Source organism: Neoarius graeffei, chromosome 8 (genome assembly GCF_027579695.1).
Source record: "Neoarius graeffei isolate fNeoGra1 chromosome 8, fNeoGra1.pri, whole genome shotgun sequence".
NCBI lineage: Eukaryota > Metazoa > Chordata > Actinopteri > Siluriformes > Ariidae > Neoarius > Neoarius graeffei.
In genome coordinates, this window is record NC_083576.1 from 54,250,325 (window position 1) to 54,269,629 (window position 19,305).

The 19,305-nt window shown below is 42.3% G+C and overlaps 1 protein-coding gene across 7 annotated transcripts in view; it reads right to left on the minus strand.

The window, feature by feature from the left end:
• The window catches only part of tenm2a (teneurin transmembrane protein 2a), a 466,651-nt gene that overhangs the window by 42,077 nt on the left and 405,269 nt on the right, over positions 1-19,305 (minus strand). For 5 of the 7 annotated variants that reach the window (XM_060927881.1, XM_060927879.1, XM_060927876.1 and 2 more), the window contains 5 exons: positions 19,043-19,238; positions 15,190-15,291; positions 6,949-7,143; positions 5,496-5,696; positions 822-1,007 (listed from right to left, as the gene is read on the minus strand). In XM_060927881.1, the coding sequence (XP_060783864.1) occupies positions 822-1,007; positions 5,496-5,696; positions 6,949-7,143; positions 15,190-15,291; positions 19,043-19,238 (880 nt within the window). Of the gene's footprint in view, positions 1-412; positions 430-811; positions 1,008-5,495; positions 5,697-6,948; positions 7,144-15,189; positions 15,292-19,042; positions 19,239-19,305 lie in introns of all 7 variants that reach the window. The other 2 variants (XM_060927880.1, XM_060927878.1) reach the window with 1 other exon arrangement.

The following is a 19,305-nucleotide window of genomic DNA, read 5'->3' on the forward strand; positions in this document are numbered from 1 at the left end:
TTTACGTGCTGTTCTATTATATGGGTCAACACACTTGTCTGTATTGTATGGCGTGTGAGAGCAAATTCTTCTCTCATTGAAACAAAACACAGTTCGAAAGCTCCCCAAGTCCTCTGATCCACTATAACCCTTCTCTTATTCGGTCACCTGTTTTACTCAAAGTCCAAACTTCTAAGTAGACTTGATCAAGTACTCTTGGAAATACCACTGCTGGCTTTGTGTCTCTTTTTGACATTAAAAATGTCCTAAAGCAAACTCCTGCCAACATTCTGTATATCTTCCACTTTAAAACTTGGACACTGTGCTTACTATGTCGGTTTTGTGTGCAAGTCTCAAATTGAACTACGGTATGTAATTGGGCTTTTTTAAATGTCTTATTCCTTTTTGATTTTCATTAAAGTCCTATTCCTACCTGTATCTCCTCCACTTCTCAGGATGTATACACGAAAGTGGAAGACACAACACAATAACTTCTGCTCCAGCTTCGATCAGTCAGAAAACCCAGTGTACCACTTTGAACCAGTGGTTTTCAATCGCTAAGAAAACCATTTCTGTTTTCCACGCTCTGGAACCCTTTATCCAGACCAAAGGGGCTTGCGATTGACATGATGAGCTGCATTAGACAGGTACAAAGATTGGAGTTCTTACGACTACAACACATTGTTGTAACTGGTCACTGTGTTCCTTTTGTACTAAAGAAGGACTTTGTATTTCCCAATGCTCTGTTTCTTTGAATGAATGGGACAAGATGGGCAGAGTGTCTACTGAGAGCGGATGTGTGTGTATAAATGGAAAGAGGGACGCTCTGGGCATATACCTACCGATGGTGCAGTGCTCTCCATTCCATCCCTGGTGACACTCGCACTTGCCGTCCTTGCAGGTGCCATGCTTTATGCACAGGGGACTACACACACGCTGATCACATGCCTCCCCTGTCCAGCCCTCTTCACAGCGGCATGAGCCACCCATACACACACCGTGAGTCCCGCAGTCCACTGAGCAGACCTCTGTAGACACACACAGAACACATATCATATTTATATTAAAAAAAAAGTAAGATAAGAAGAAGAAGCACATTTTAAAGCAATTTTCAGTTCATTATCAAATGATGCCTCGTTCCTGTGTCCATGAACAGATAGGCCTCTCAGTATTTCAAAACTTAAATACCAACTCCGTTTTTTTCACATTTTATTTACAAAATGGCATTCAGCAAAATATCTCAACAATTTAATGACATATCTGTGATAAAGTTGATCATGTGATCTTATGTCTTGTTGCAAAACTTAGTTAGCCTTTCTGCTTCAATTAAGTTGCTGTGAATACTCTGCTCTGTCAGACTGGGTAGTTTAAAGGGGACATATTCTAGCCGTTTTACCATAAGTTGACACAGTCCTCTGAGGTCTTAATGAAATTTTTTTTTTCGCGGCCCGGTTTTCATCAAATCCCGTACTCTGATTGGCTGGCGAGCGGGTCCGTATCCTATGGTACGGACCCCGGTTACCTCTGGCGACTCGCTTGTTCACAGCAACAAACGTACCTGTAGTAGCAATTTTTGTCAACATTTATTTTCGTATTTCTCAGGAGAACAGCATTAATGTTACAGCATGGATAGTGATAACGACAGTCTTTACAGCGAAAGCGAGTTTTACTACCCTGTGGAAGAAGAAATAAAAGGAAACATTTCAGGAGAAAGCTAAAAACCTGTAACTGTTGCTAACGCCGAGCAAAAACATGGCTGAATCCTGAATGACTCAATTTTGTATGAATAGGGGACTACATAGGCGGCAAAATGTATTTTTTTTCCTGCCATGGAAGTGCACTTGTATACCGAGGAGGAAGCCATTTGCATTACAGCCGTGAATGAGGATTCAACATGGTGGCTCGCTTCGGCTCGGCTCGGTTTTCCCTTTCGGGCGCTCTCGTTTTCTGTTAGAATTTGGTAAAGAAAAAATAAATATATTATTTACCAGCTTAAGGTCGGTCCGTATGGTGAAATACCGTGACCTTGGCCTTGAATACTGACCTCGGACCAGAGGGCCTCGCTCAGTACTTTCAAGACCTCGGTCACGTTATTTCACCATACGGACCTCCCAGCTGGTAAACAACATATGTCTGTGACATACTTTGGTCAAAATACCACAAGGATAAATCACCACAGCTCCGTTCTCACCCTATTTAACAGCCCTGTTCAGAACAGCTGGTTTGAGTGCCTGTTCCTGAGATGATAATGAGCCACTGCTCACCCCACCCCTTCTTCCACCAGCCAATCAGGTAGCACTTTCTTAATGAATATTCATTCGCAAAGGCAGTTCTCAAGCCATGACAGGAGATATTCAGATGAGGGGACGGTATAATTCTAATGATCTCTCCTTGTGACATAGAAAGGGGAGGCAAATCTGAACAGCTTGTTGAAGCACATGTTTTCTGAAATAGCTAGCTAAAATAAACGGACTGTGTTGTTGTATTTCAGAGTATGTGGCTTGGTAGGTGCTCCAGATACCCACATGTATGTGCACAAGCACTGAAAAAGTGTGCTTTTCATAATCTGTCCCCAGTATGTAACATCCTGCAGAGTCCCACAAGGCTAAATCATGGGTCTCTTATTTCTTCATCTAAACCTGCCATCCCGAGTTCAGCAGAATTACTGTAACAAACAGATTTGCTTTCATTAGTATGCAGTGGCTCTATTTGTCTTTAACACAAAATGCCTTAGACGATCAGCTTCTTGTTTGATCATATCATCCAGTACAAGTTCGACCGACTAGTTTCTGACCTACCCAGTACCTCTGCTCCTGAGTCAAATGTTCACAACACTGCTGCCAGAATCCTTACATGCTTGAGAATGAAGGCTCACATTACACAGGCTCTTAAATCCCTTTGTTGGTTAACCATACTCTAATTAAGAATAGGTATGATTCTGGGATTACTTTTGAAAGTGAGTCAGATTCTTCCCACCCTCTACCTTCATGGATTAAATATTATACAGTGGTGCTTGAAAGTTTGTGAACCCTTTAGAATTTATTATTTCTGCATAAATATGACCTAAAACATCATCAAATTTTCACACAAGTCCTAAAAGTAGATAAAGAGAACCCAGTTAAACAAATGAGACAAAAATATTATACTTGGTCATTTATTTATTGAGGAAAATGATCCAATATTACATATCTGTGAGTGGCAAAAGTATGTGAACCTTTGCTTTCAGTATCTGGTGTGACCCCCTTGTACAGCAATAACTGCAACTAAACGTTTCCGGTAACTGTTGATCAGTCCTGCACACCGACTTGGAGGAATTTTAGCCCATTCCTCCGTACAGAACAGCTTCAACTCTGGGATGCTGGTGGGTTTCCTCACATGAACTGCTCGCTTCAGGTCCTTCCACAACATTTCGATTGGATTAAGGTCAGGACTTTGACTTGGCCATTCCAAAACATTAACTTTATTCTTCTTTAACCATTCTTTGGTAGAACGACTTGTGTGCTTAGGGTCGTTGTCTTGCTGCATGACCCACCTTCTCTTGAGATTCAGTTCATGGACAAATGTCCTGCCATTTTCCTTTAGAATTCACTGGTATAATTCAGAATTCATTATTCCATCAATGATGGCAAGCCGTCCTGGCCCAGATGCAGCAAAACAGGCCCAAACCATGATACTACCACCACCATGTTTCACAGATGGGATAAGGTTCTTATGCTGGAATAGAGGGTTTTCCTTTCTCCAAACATAATGCTTCTCACTGAAACCAAAAAGGTCTATTTTGGTCTCATCCATCCACAAAACATTTTTCCAATAGCCTTCTGGCTTGTCCATGTGATCTTTAGCAAACTGCAGATGAGCAACAATGTTCTTTTTGGAGAGCAGTGGCTTTCTCCTTGCAACCCTGCCATGCACACCATTGTTGTTCAGTGTTCTCCTGATGGTGGACTCATGAACATTAACATTAGCCAATGTGAAAGAGGCCTTCAGTTGCTTCAAAGTTACCCTGGGGTCCTTTATGACCTCGCTGACTATTACACGCTTTGGTCTTGGATCTTGGAGTGATCTTTGTTGGTCAACCACTCCTGGGGAGGGTAACATGCATCCATCCATCATCTGTAACTGCTTATCCTGTCCTACAGGGTCTCAGGCAAGCTGAAGCCTATCCCAGCTGACTATAGGCGAGAGGCAGGGTACACCCTGGACAAGTCGCCAGGTCATCACAGGGCTAACACATAAACACAGAACCATTCACACCTACGGTCAATTTAGAGCCACCAATTAGCCTAACCTGCATGCCTTTGGACTGTGGGGGAAACCGGAGCACCCGGAGGAAACCCACGCGGACATGGGGAGAACATGCAAACTCCACACAGAAAAGCCCTCGCCGGTCGCTGGGATTGAACCCAGGACCTTCTTGCTGTGAGGCAACAGTGCTAACCACTACACCACTGTGCCGCCAGGGAGGGTAACAATGGTCTTGAATTTACTCCATTTGTACACAATCTGTCTGTCTGTGGATTGGTGGAGTCCAAACTCTTTAGAGATGGTTTTGTAACCTTTTCCAGCCTGATGAGCATCAATAATGCTTTTTCTGAGGTCCTCAGAAATCTCCTTTGTTCGTGCCATGATACACTTCCACAAGCATGCGTTGTGAAGATCAGACTTTGATAGATCCCTGTTCTTTAAATAAAACAGGGTGCCCACTCACACCTGATTGTCATCCCATTGATTGAAAACACCTGACTCTAATTTCACCTTCAAATTAACTGCTAATCCTAGAGGTTCACATACTTTTGCCACTCACAGATATGTAATATTGGATCATTTTCCTCAATAAATAAATGACCAAGTATAATATTTTTGTCTCATTTGTTTAACTGGGTTCTCTTTATCTACTTTTAGGACTTGTGTGAAAATCTGATGATGTTTTAGGTCATATTTATGCAGAAATATAGAAAATTCTAAAGGGTTCACAAACTTTCAAGCACCAGTGTACATTATTCTTCATCTTCCTTGTGTATTTCACTGTATTTTACTCACAGCACTTTGTGAGCTTCGTTTAAAAAAAAAGCGCTATACGAGTAAATACAGTGCTTTCCACAAATATTGGCACCCCTCGTAAAGATTAGTAAAAAGGCTTCGGAAAGAAAAATCCACCTTTGATTGACGTAGCTTCATCTCACACTGAAAAAAAAAAGAGAAAAATCTAACCTTCAACTGAAATGAATATATTCAGAGAAAAACAAATCCCTCATCAAGAAATAATTATTTTCAACCAAAACTACTTCACCAAAAGGTGGATTTCTTCAAATCATCACAATGGGTGCAAATAATTGTAAAGGGCACTGTATTACTATTCACAACTGAAATCCTAACATGGATATAACCCTAAATCTGAGATAAATTGTGTAAGCACAGAAAGTAAAATAACATCAAAGGTGGCTCATATATTATAGATATCTTATTTAAAAGCAAAAAAACCCAAACAAACTCAAAAGCAGTGAGCTGGTACTAACCAATGGAGCAGTCGGGGCCCATCCAGTTAGGGTCGCAGCTACATAACCCTGAATCAGGAATGAAGGCACCATGACCATGACACTGATCAGGGCACTGGGCTCTGGGCAGCTCACAGTGTGTTCCTCCCCAACCTGGCTTACAGTGGCATTCACCACTCACACAAATACCATTATTCGAGCAGGAAGGATCCAGGCAGTCCACTGCACACAAAACACACCGCACAGAGTGCTCATGTTGTAAAAGAGAATAAACAATTAGATTGCATTGACATAAAAAGAGGACTGATTTGGGAAATACTATAAATGAGTCTAATATGTGAAGCATATGCAGTGGTAATAGAATACATTTGAAGATAGTAAGTGAAAATCGAATATGCACATGAGAATGCGTAGGCAGTGGACTTGAGTCTGGGGGGTTTGTGACAATAACACACACACACACTTTCATCTGAGCATGAAAAATCAATATCCTGCACACTCTAGGTCTGTGAATGAGTCTTTCCTCTCAAATGCATTTCCCATCTCCTCCTCTCTCCTTCCTCAATCTATCTCCTTCTCTAGTCTTCCTGAATCATCCAGCCCACTCTTTACACACTAACTCTGGCTGTTCAAGACAAACTGACATTGACTCTTAAGTTTCCAAGGCGATCAGACCGCTCAACCCTTTCACCACTGCATAACGTCATACACCGAGACCGGAATAGCGGATGCAGTGGCGAGAGGGTTAAATAGAGTGAAAGCTATTTGGCAATTTAGCTAGCCCCAGTTTGTGTGCATCACCTCCTCTCTGTACAACACCATCGCACCCTTCTCTTTCATACCACAAAGTCATTTGTGGAAGGCTGCTCTTTTTAGGCTGCAGAAATGGTGCATCACGTTTATTGATTTTTGTGCTTCTGCCACTCCAGATAAATTGCCTGAGCAACTATATTGTGATGAAAATCTGACATGAGGGAAGAAAGAGAGAGAGAAAAATGTGCTGTTAAAAAAGGAATAAGTGCCAAACCTGTACTTGGAACAAAATTCCAGTTCTTTTCATTGTCGATGTGCTCTCTGATGTGCCTTCCCTCCTCTCAACCCGATATTTCCTCTTACCTTCATCTGTTTTTGTATGTAACCCTCTCTCATGCAATTTTTCCGTCTGAGTGAAAAACATACAACCCCTCGTTCTTCCGCTCGTCTCTCACCAATTCGTTCAGCAAAAACATTCTCACGAGCATGCTTTCTGACAAAATTACTGTAAGTGGCACACTAATAACGTATAAAATAATCAACAATCACCGATGTTTTACGGCTAATAGCCCAGGTGTTTTTGGAAATATTTTTGATGGCATAAAAATACAAGCGAATCAACACATACATGATTATGGGAACATTAAATTAATGTTGAGAGTCTGGATTTTTGAACATCAGTCAAAAACTGTACTCACAAAATTTACACACACACACACACCTTCAGCACAGTTCTCTCCCTTGTAACCCAGCGAACAGACACAGGTGCCCTCTTTGCAGGTTCCATGGCCACCACACTGAGGATCAATGCACTGATTTATAGGAATGTCACATTCTGGCCCCTTCCATCCACTGTAGCACATACATGAGCCTTTATCGTACTGTCCATTACCACTGCAGAGCACAGGACATGCAGCTGAGAGAGAGAGAGAGAGAGAGAGAGAGAGAGAGAGAGCGTTCACTGACACATGATGGATTTAAAGTATTCACAGGTATACAGTAGCAGTCAAAAGTTTGGACACCCCTACTCATTCATAGGTTTTTCTGTATTTTGACTATCTTCTACACTGTAGAACAATACTGAAGACATCAAAACTATGAAATAACATCTGGAACATGTATAGAATCATGTAGTCAAAAAAAGTAGTGTTAAAAACCCCCAAAATGTTTTATATTTATGATACTTCAAAGTAGCCAGCGTTTACCTTGATTAGATTAGATTAGATAAAACTTTATTGATCCCTTTGGGAGGGTTCCCTCAGGGAAATTAAGATCCCAGCAGCATCGTTACAGATAAAGAGAGAAAAAAAATAGAGAAAACCTTCTAGATAAATTAAAATAAATTAAGTATTTACATATACAAATATAAAAAGAATAAAAAATATGGGGAAGAGAGGAGGGGGAGGAGGAAAAATAAAAAAAAGGGGGGGGGGCCGGCAGGAGAGATATTGCACTTTATATTGCACATTGTTGGGTATTGCTTATTGTTAGGCCAGGCTACTGCTCCTTCCTGTCCTCTGTCCTCCTGTTCCCCCCCAGAGAGGAGTTGTACAGTCTGATGGCGTGAGGGACAAAGGAGTTTTTGAGTCTGTTCGTCCTGCACTTGGGAAGGAGCGTTCTGTCACTGAACAGGCTCCTCTGGTTGCTGATGACGGTGTGCAGAGGGTGACTGGCATCGTCCATGATGTTCAATAGTTTGTCCATAGATCTCTTCTCTGCCACCGTCACCAGAGAGTCCAGCTTCATGCTGACCACAGAGCCGGCCCGCCTGATCAGTTTGTCCACTTTGTACACTATTGGCATTATCTTAACCAGCTTCATGAGGTAGTCACCTGGAATGCTTTTCAGTTAACTGGTGCCTTGTCAAAAGTTTATTAGTGCAACTTCTTACCTTCTAAATGCATTTTAGATCAAACAGTAAATAATAATAATACAGTAAATAGCCCTATTACCAACTGTAGTAATCCATATTATATCAATAATTTATTTAGTCATTTTATATATATATATGGACACACATGGGTGGCACGATGGTGTAGTGGCTAGCACTGTCGCCTCACAGCAAGAAGGTCCTGGGTTCGAGCCCCGTGGCTGGCGAGGGCCTTTCTGTGCGGAGTTTGCATGTTCTCCCTGTGTCCGCGTGGGTTTCCTCCGGGTGCTCCGGTTTCCCCCACAGTCCAAAGACGTGCAGGTTAGGTTAACTGGTGACTCTAAATTGACCGTAGGTGTGAATGTGAGTGTGAATGGTTGTGTGTCTCTGTGTCAGCCCTGCGATGACCTGGCGACTTGTCCAGGGTGTACCCCGCCTTTCGCCCGTAGTCAGCTGGGATAGGCTCCAGCTTGCCTGCAACCCTGTAGAACAGGATAAGTTGCTACAGATGATGGATGGATGAATGTTGTTACAGTGGCACCTGTCAAGGGGTGGGATATATTAGGCAACAAGAGAACAGTCAGTTCTCAAAGTTGATGTGTTGGAAGCAGGAAAAATGGGCAAGTGTAAGGATTTGAGAGACTTTGACCAGAGCCAAATTGTCCAAATGACTGGGTCTGAGCATCTCCAAACTGGCACATCTTCTGAGGTGTTCCCAGTATGCAGTGTTTTAGCCAGCATTAACTTTTTTAGCAGTTTGTACTACAGTAGCTCTTCTATGGGATTAGACCATATGAGGTAGCCTTTGTGCCCCATTCGAGTCAATGATCTTGTTGTTGGTTCACTGGTTGTCCTTCCTCGGACCACTTTTGGTAGGTACTTAGCACTGCATACTGGGAACACCCCACAAGATGTGCCAGTTTGGAGATGCTCAGACCCAGTCATCTAGTTATCACAATTTGGCCCTTGTCAACACATCAACTTCAAGAACTGACTCTTGTTTTATGGCTGATCGGTGTATATATAAATATAATGTGTCTTGTTATATATGTCATGTTTTGTTGTGTGCGGACCCCAGGGAGCTATTGGGGTCCAAATAAATAAAGAATAAAGTATAAAAAAAATCCCAATTAACTAGATCTGAAGTTTGTGGAAGCAGTTTACAAAGAGCTCACAAACTCCACTGATGACAGATGGAGAAAAAGACATGATTGCGGAATACACATGCCCGTGATTACAGCGTTGTAGGAACAGAGAATATGAGGAAGAAAGAAATAATGGCCATGCACAATCTGCATACATGACAGCAGAAGAACAGCAGGGAACCATTCCAACATATTTTTTATGAACCTGCTTATGATCACGGCACCGATTAGTTTACTTCATTCATCTTCCTAATTATCTTTAGTAACTGAATATCCCGGTAAGGATCACAGCAGATTCCAGGAGCACTGAAATGAGGTGGGAATACACCCTGCAGGGGACACCAGCAAATTACGGGCCATCCTGTACAGGCCTGAGGTCATGAAACAATAACTATAGCCCAATCACTTGTGCACTCATTCACACTCATGGACAATTTAGTGCAGCCAGTTCACCTAGCAGCATGTCTTTGGAAGGAGCCTGGTATACCCAGAGAACACGCACAGAAACCCTGTAGCTGTACTGCCTTTATTTTAATTTGTCCTCTGAAAATATTAAGTACATTCAATGAAAATGTGCAGCCATAATTCCTTATTGGCGCCACTGGGGCTTTTTTTTATTGCTGAACATTTCACCCATAAAATACAAAGCAGTAGATTGTGATATAGGTTTGAAACCTTTTATTGCATGACTTTTAATAGGTCTTGCAATTTGATTTGACTTGACGATTTATGCGTTTGTACTGTATATGTATTGAGCTTTAGATAAAACACATTTATTTGTAGTTAGAAGCCAATTAGGCTTATAATGATAACAATAGCTAAATAACTAGAAGGGCACATCTGCCAAGCCACATATCAACATCAAAATCAAATCACTTGAACCTAGGATAATACGAAAGCTATACACCAAATTTCATCAAAATCCCTTCACTATTTTTTGAGTTATGTTGGGAACAAACAAACAAACAAACAAACAAACAAACAAACAAACAAACAAACAAAAACAAACAAGCAGAGGCAAAAACATAACCTCCTGCAATACAGTTGGCAGAGGTAAAAAACAAACAAGTCAACAAATAAATAAGGTGATATATCCCAGACGCCAGTTTGTCTTGAATCCCCATCTGAGTGGTTGCTATGGCTGCCGTGTTTTGTATTTAGTTCCTATCATGTTTTTTTTTTTTACAGAGTCATGTGGCTTTGTTTACATTGGGGAAGCCATAGCCTAATGGGGGCGGCACGGTGGTGTAGTGGTTAGCGCTGTCGCCTCACAGCAAGAAGGTCCGGGTTCGAGCCCCAGGGCCGGCGAGGGCCTTTCTGTGCGGAGTTTGCATGTTCTCCCCGTGTCCGCATGGGTTTCCTCCGGGTGCTCCGGTTTCCTCCACAGTCCAAAGACATGCAGGTTAGGTTAACTGGTGACTCTAAATTGACCGTAGGTGTGAATGTGAGTGTGAATGGTTGTCTGTGTCTCTGTGTCGGCCCTGTGATGACCTGGCGACTTGTCCAGGGTGTACCCCGCCTTTCGCCCGTAGTCAGCTGGGATAGGCTCCAGCTTGCTTGCGACCTTGTAGAACAGGATAAAGCGGCTAGAGATAATGAGATGAGATGGCCTAATGGTTAAAGAAGCAGCTTTGGGACCAAAAGGTCACTGGTTTGATTTCCTGGACCAGCAGGAATGGCTGAAGTGCCCCTGAGCAACACACCTAACCCCCAACTATTTAGGTGGTGTAGTGGTTAGCACTGGCACCTCACAGCAAGAAGGTTCTGGGTTCGAGTCCAGTGGCCGATGGGGGCTTTCTCCCTGTGTCTGTATGGGTTTCCTCCACAATTCAAAGACATGCAGTTAAGTTAACATGGGGTGGCCTTGGGCTGAAGTGCCCTTGAGCAAGGTATCTAACCCCTAACTGCTCCCTGGATGCTGTAGTATGCTGCCCTGGGTGTGTGTGTGTGTTCACTGCTTCACATGGGTAAAATGCAGAGGATGAATTTCACTGTGCTTGAGTGTGCATAAAGGCTTCTTCTTCATCATGTGATAGTCCAGTACATGTGTATTTTGTTCTGATTCAGTCGTGTCTCCACCCCTGCCCTCTGATTAGTATGTCCCTTGATCAATTTGTGTATTTTAGCCATGATCCATCATTGTCTTGATGAGGAATCTTATTGTGCGTTTTATGTTGCAAGTCCAAGACTTGTTTTCCTGTTTCCTGGTTTCTGTTTGTTTCCTAGTTCCGTGATTCCTGGTTATGACTCATGCTCGTGTTTCCTGTATATGATTGCGGATTATCGCAGTTTGTTTCTGCCTGTCTGTTTTTTAACATACGCTACACACACACACCTTGACGATGATCTACGGAATCGTCCAAATAAAACAAACCTTGAACATACGCGCTTGCGTCCTGCCGCGTCTCACCGCCCGTCACAGCTCTGAGAACGATATGGGTTTAAAGCGCTTCACAAATAAAGTTTACCCTATCGTTTTTGAAATCAGAATAATCTCTTGTTAAGAGGCAAAATGTGATAAGGCAATATGAAGCACACTGCTCTTGTGTGTGGATGACTATAATTGGTTGGGACTTGTGAATAGTGTGTACGTAAGTGAATACGAGTCTCTCACTATGTGTGCCAGTGTGTGCTCATTAATGAGTTGTGATGGATGAGTGTAGGGATGAGAGAACAGATGTGCTCATTGGATTTTCTCTCAGTTATACAGTAAGTCTGCTACCATAAAGCATGAGCTCCTTCCTTTCAGACACCCCTGACCCACCCACCCCATACACAATGCACAGTGCAGTAGTCCACCAGCCTGTTACAAGCTGCGGTGTTGAGATGGTTGCCTCGGGTGACACATTTGCAATTTACTTTAACGAATGCTGCTCAAACGCGTCCCCCAGTTGTGTTTGACAACAGCTGACTGCGGCAGATTCACCATCAGCACCGTCTCCAAGTACATTACCCATAACCCTGCCTTAAAGCTGTGCATCTCTCGCTGGAGTAATCTCCAAAGTTTATTAGAGCATTTGGGGTGAAAGAGGAGTCTGATAGCATCCAATGTTTTCAGCATACACGCACACACACGTACACGCAAATCACATGAAAGGAAGAGAAGATGGCAGAAGGGTTAAGATGAAGAAAACTGTAATGAAACAAAATGTAATCTAACAGTGAGGTAACTAAACTATTAATCACAAGGCTCCCAGATGAACAATGGGAGATATTGGCTTGCATGAACTCACATCCATCATCGCAATGCCTTAGAGACGCGCCTAACACCCCCCACTCACACGCACAGACCCAGAAAGAGATATGGTTGAATACAAGAACTGTTTTTAACACTTTCGATGAAATGGGATGTGTTTATTACTTTGAGCAGCCTCAGTATCAATACACTAATTTTGCAGCCTCCAGATACATTTTATCTATATGATGGATGCAGGCTACACCAGTGCCCCCAATCTCTCCCCTGCTGATGTTCCATGATCGTTCTAACCCCTGGTGTTTATTGGCACTGTGTGCTTATACAGTAGCTATGATTCCTCTCATCCTGCCAATTTTCCCATTCATTCATCTTTATCCTGGTCAGTGTAGCTGTTGATCTGAAGCCTGTCCCAGGGACATTGGGGATGAGGTGAGAATATGCTATGGACGTGACAGCAATCCACCACAGGACAGCATGTGCACACACACACACAAATGTGATTTAGAGTCTGAAATCCACAGATAGTTCCACGAGCTCAGGAGCAACCTGGGGACCCTTGAGCTGTGAGGCGGCGGTGCTACCTGCTGCACCACCAGACTGACCATTTCAAAGCAGCTGTTAACAGCTGTGTATAGATTTGATCATTGAAGCAAGGTGGATTAAAAGCTATACTGTGTCACATATCATTGCCAGACCACAATCAGAAAATAGTTTGATATTTTAATGCCCAAATTTACAATTAAAAAAAAAAAGCACACTTAAGCTCTGGAGACCCAACTGCAGTTTGTTCAGTTAAAGCCTTAGGAAAGAAATAGTTATATCAAAAAACTTCACATTTACAAATTCAATCCAAATTGCTCGAAACGGCTCTCAGTGAATTCAGAATTGAATGCAGAACAACATACTTTTTACGGAATTAAAATGTGTTTAGGGGCGGCACAGTGGTGTAGTGGTTAGCGCTGTCGCCTCACAGCAAGAAGGTCCGGGTTCGAGCCCCGTGGCCGGCAAGGGCCTTTCTGTGCGGAGTTTGCATGTTCTCCCCGTGTCTGCGTGGGTTTCCTCCGGGTGCTCCGGTTTCCCCCACAGTCCAAAGACATGCAGGTTAGGTTAACTGGTGACTCTAAATTGACCGTAGGTGTGAATGTGAGTGTGAATGGTTGTCTGTGTCTATGTGTCAGCCCTGTGATGACCTGGCGACTTGTCCAGGGTGTACCCCGCCTTTCGCCCATAGTCAGCTGGGATAGGCTCCAGCTTGCCTGCGACGCTGTAGAAGGATAAAGCGGCTAGAGATAATGAGATGAGATGAGATTATGTATTCGGATCACATGGTCCAAAATGGGCCTCATTAATGAATGAGATCAAATGTTTTTTCTTAATAACTTTTCTACTTTTCAAGACATTTACACGGAAATTGGCAGGCACACAGATGGTTGTAGACTGAATACAAAGTTTGAAAAATTAGTAAAAACAAATTTTGCATATTAATATTTCATTAGCATTAATTATGCTAATTAGGTAAAACGTTAAATCGCTACACTCAGTAAAAAAGTAATAAAATATTATTTCTAATTCTCTCTTTATGCTCTGTAGGGCTTTATATTTCTCAAAAGCAGGGCCTAGTAGTGTTTATATTAAAGAATATAAATGATAATATCTACAGCTTTCAAGGCTGACCTCGAAAAAAACTGTGTGATCCACATCCAATAAACAATTCCAATTAACTGAACTGAAATTGACACTCGCGTTTCTGACTTTCGTTTTTTTAAATATCATTCTGACCACTAAGCTCTCAATATTTTCATCAAAACAACTACAGTTATATTCTAAAATAGTTATTTATTTACATGAATCACTTTGATTTGAAAAAAAAAATAAGTAGGTAAAGCTATGAAAACTCACTTCAGAGTCTCCCGTGAAGCAAAACATCAAAACTAGCAGACGGAAAATTTTTCCGAATACTTCATCAGAAACAGTGAGAGCTAGAGAACATGCGTATAAAAGTTATCTGATTGATATTCATGAGTAATCCAGTCGGAAACTGATCAGAAGAGAGAGAGCCTGAGCGCTTTCCCGTGACTCAAAAATCACCGGCTGTTTCCCGCCGTCACGCAAACAGAGTGAACTCTGTTGTACCAACTTCAACCTGCTGTTACTCCTAAAGTATGGAACAGATCTTAACGAGATAAATTTCTTTGGAAAGCAGAGATTATAAGCTTTTTAATGATAGTATTCATGATAGAAAATATTCAAGAGTTAAGCAATGACAGATTTGGAAACTTAGATGAGCGTCTGCCTGCACAATTTTCACAGCACAGCCAACGAGCGTCTGATATGGCTATTTACGGTGTTGAAAACCCCAAATAGTAATACCCATGGAAGAAGTACAGCTCTCCCTAATTTCCTCAAGGTGTTTTAATATAGGAAATGTTTCAACAAGGTCTCCCGCTCTTATTTATACCCCAAATAAGCAAACCGAGCGCTCACTTCTTTTTTCTTTTTATGATCATCAATGTTCTGGTCTACTTTATGTCTCATCTCCTTTTGTATCTTATGTTTTCTTCTTTTCACCATCCATACTCTTGACTTTGTTATCCCAACCTCTTCTAAAACCACTGAACACACTATTTCCTCTGTACATAACCTTGTTTCTTCTTTGACTCCAGCATGTATCCGGGGATTATAAGCTTTCCCCTGCCAGTTTCTGTGTACACGTATGACAGAGGTCAGCACGTAAATTGGAAGGTCTCCTACCTTTCGAGCAGTCCATGCCATGGAAGCCGGGGAAGCAGTGACACACTCCTGACACACATTCACCGTTTCCATGGCAATTCCTCGGGCACTCTTGCACTGAGTCTGTGAAAGGGAGGACACTTGTCTGAGAAATGGCGCTTATGACAGGAAAGGCGACTGAAACCTTGATAGTTGTGTGAAAGGAACTGCCTATTACACCCATCCTGTGCTTGTTCATCTTTCCAACTCTACCTCATACTTTGCAACCCTAAAATAGACGGAAACTATTTTTAAAAAATAATTTTACAGTCCAAGGTCATACAGTTTGTCACGGACTCAGCTGGAGCTGAGTCCGTGGCAAAGTCCTCTTTATTACGTGAGCGTTCTGGAAAATTTATGACATTGATAATATTCCAGCAGGTTCTGATGAATCTTGGTAGAGTGGGCTGAACAAAAAGAAACATTTGTCACGTGAGTGTATCCTTTAGGCTATGTACGCTTATTATGAAGGTGATTTGATGACTGATTTCTCTGCTGTGTCTCAAAGATCATTTTAAGCCGCTGCCAGTATGTGTCTTTGCTCTTGCACCCCAAAGGTCAAATAAACAAAGGGCCCAGGGCTTGAAAACTGGATTGAATCTCTCTCTCTCTCTCTCTCTCTCTCTCTCTCTCTCATTATTGTTACAACCAATTTAAACCTCAAAGCATTTAATTAGCCATGTTGAGCAGCACAACTGATGTGCATAATGTTAATTGGTGTGATATCACTTCTTACTCTTATCTATTCATGTGTGAATAATAGTTCTGTATGTGCAAGGTGTGCCTCTCACTCAAAGTTAAAAGGCTGTGAAGTATTTCATTTATTAAAATGCTTTACAATATCTTGATATTAATTATGAAAAAGGCATTGCAGTCATGTTGCTGTATTTAACATACTTAATACATCTCTTGTTTACGATGTTTCTCCATCTACTTTATCACATCTCTAGGTGGCTTCTGTAGGCTGATCTCTGACACTTACTCTCCGTTTATCCATCAATGTTTTCGCATACGACAGTTTTCATCTTATTAGCTTAATAACATTTGTCTTGTTAACAATAGGGAGGGAAAAAAGAGAGGCTGGTGAGTGACTGAATGACTGTTTATAGCTGTTATAATGTAAGTTACGGCGTCTCAAATCAGACTATCAGGCTTGTTATTCAAATGTATGCAATCATTTTCTGGCTATTTATTGGAGCAAGAGTGCTTTTTATTCCTGAAATTTCCATTCGCAGAACATGACTCGTAGACGTTACAGTGTCTTGTAAAAGTATTCATCCCCCTTGGTGTTTGTCCTGTTTTGTCGCATTACAAGCTGGAATTAAAATTCAATTTTTATTTATTTATTGGGGGGGGGGTTAGTTAGCCTGGGCCCGCCCATCCTAAGCGTGATGCAACACAAGGGCCTGTTGCGAGCTTAGTCTGGCCAGGCAAGCTATCTACAGCTCTTCCAAGCTCCTGAAAAATCGGGAGCCAATCAACTTTGAGCATCTCCAACGGCCCTGGGTAGAGGCGTGTTCAAGGCACTGACGTAGTAGAACTGCGACCGGAAGCCATAGATTGTTTACAGAATCTATGCCAGAGGCGCTTCATTCACTAGAAACATTACGAACATGGAACAAGTTCTCATTGAAAACGGAGCAAAGAGCAGCCCTGGAGGTATTTATTGAAAGGAAGGCCGTTTTCGCCTTGCTCCCGACCGGCTTCGGTAAGAGTTTAATCTACCACTTAGCCCCGTCGCGTCACATATGTCAGAGGAAAGAGTGATGTGATTGGTTTAAGCTTCGTCACAGCCTTTTCTGGCTTCGACCAGTAGCAAACTGAGGCATTTCAGGGAGGCGGGTCAACCACGCACTTTGGGAAACGGTTGGGCTTAATATCTTTGCCAGACCAAATGCTCGCAGAGCTTTGAAGTCGCGTTAGCCAGACTAGTGTTTAGTACCATTTGAAAATGGCAAAAAAAAAAAAATCCCAGAAATCTGGAGTGTGCATAGGTCCCCCCCCACCCCCACCCCAAAAAAGGCAATACTTTGTAAAGCCACCTTTTGCTGCAAATCTCTTGGGGTATGGCTCTATTAGCTTAGCACATCTAGCCACTGGGATTTTTGCCCATTCCTCAAGGCAAAACTGCTCCAACTCCTTCAAATTTGATGGGTTGCATTGGTGTACCGCAATCTTCAAGTTATGCCACAGATTCTCAACTGGATTGAGGTCTGGGCTTTGATTAAGCCATTCCAAAACATTTAAATGTTTCCCTTTAAACCACTCCAGTATAGCTTTAGCAGTATGTTTAGGGTCATTGTCCTGCTGGAATGTGAACCTTCATCCCAGTCTCAAACCTCTGTCCGACTCAAACAGGTTTTCCTCCAGAATTGCCCTGTATTTAGTGCCATCCATCTTTCCTTCAGTCCTGACCAGCTTTCCTGTCCCTGCAGATGAAAAATATCCCCACAGCATGATGCTGCCACCACCATGCTTCACTGTAGGAATGGTGTTCTCAGGGTGTTGGGTTTGCGCCACCCATGGCGTTTCCCATGATGGCCAAAAAGATCAATTTTAATCTCATTTGACCAGAGAATCTTCTTCCATGTGTTTGGGGAGTCTGCCACATGCTGTTGGGTAAACTCCAAACGTGTTTTCTTAAGCAATTACTTTTTTCTGCCCTCTTTTCCATAAACCCACACTCTCTGAAGTGCATGGCTTAAAGTGGTCCTATGGACAGATACTCCCATCTCCGCTGTGGATCTTTGCAGCTCCTTCAGTGTTATCTTTGGTGTCTTTGTTGCATCTCTGATTAATGCCCTCCTTGCCCGGTCTGTGAGTTTTGGTGGGTGACCTTCTCTTGTCAGGTTTATAGTGGTGCCGTATTCTTTCCATTTTGCTATAATGGATTTAATGGTGCTCCCTGGGATATTCAAAGTTTGGGATATTTTTTATAACCCAACCCTGATCTATACTTCACAACTTTGTCTCTGACCTGTTTGGAGGCTCCTTGGTTTTTATGTTGCTTGTGACTCTTTGATTGCACACAGGTGGATCTTAATCAACTAATGATGTGACTTATGAAGTGAATTGGTTGGACCAGCTCTTATTTAGGGGTTTCATACGAAAGGGGGTGAATACCTATGCACACTCCAGATTTCTGTTTTTTCATCTTATTGTTTGTGTCACAATAAAACAACAATGCGCACCTTTAAAGTGGTAGGCATGTTGTGTAAATCAAATGGCGCTAACCCTCCAAAAATCCATTTTAATTCCAGCTTGTAATGCGACAAAACAGGACAAACACCAAGGGGGATGAATACTTTTGCAAGACACTGTACCTGTTTTTGATATTTGGATTATCAAAAATCCCCGCCCAACCGTCTATGTCTCCCACTTTCAGAACCATGATGTAAGTGATAACAGAAACTAACTTGTACTAAATGTAACCATAAACAAATAAAATGCATGATGTGTCATTCTTTAATTGATTAAAAATACGTAACCACTGTCAAATTATTGTGGTATAAAAGGATGAAACACTTAGGACATGCTGTGATTGGAAAATAATTCCCTACTCAATATTGCTGTGGTGTAGACTGACAGCTGTGTTGGAGATTCTGCTGCCAATCTCTGTAGCCTTAAACCCCTGTGACAGGGTAGAAAAATCAGAAAAGAGCCAACCCTCTACCTCTTTGCTTTTCCTCCACTACTCTTCACTCCTCTCTGCACTCCTCGAATGGAAGTGGAAAACAACTCTGAGTGAATTTAGTGGTCACTGGGAGATAAAGGCACTGAGAGCGAGTGACTGAGTGCACAAGTGAGTGGATGCAAGTGTGAGAGGCTGACTGACCTAATATAGCTGTGCTGAAGGACACAGACTCTTTCTCCTTGCCATCATTGTAAAAGGCCAAGTGCCATGTGCCTGGATCCAGATACTGCACAAACACGGCTTCGTTCAGAACTACCGTCTGGATACTGCGTCGCTCTCGAGGAGACTCCACCACGCTCCATTTCTCCTTCCCATCTAAGCGCTCCATATAGTCATACTACAGAGAGAGAGAGAGAGAGAGAGAGAGAGAGAGAGAGAGAGAGTGAGTGAGTGTGTTCGTGAAG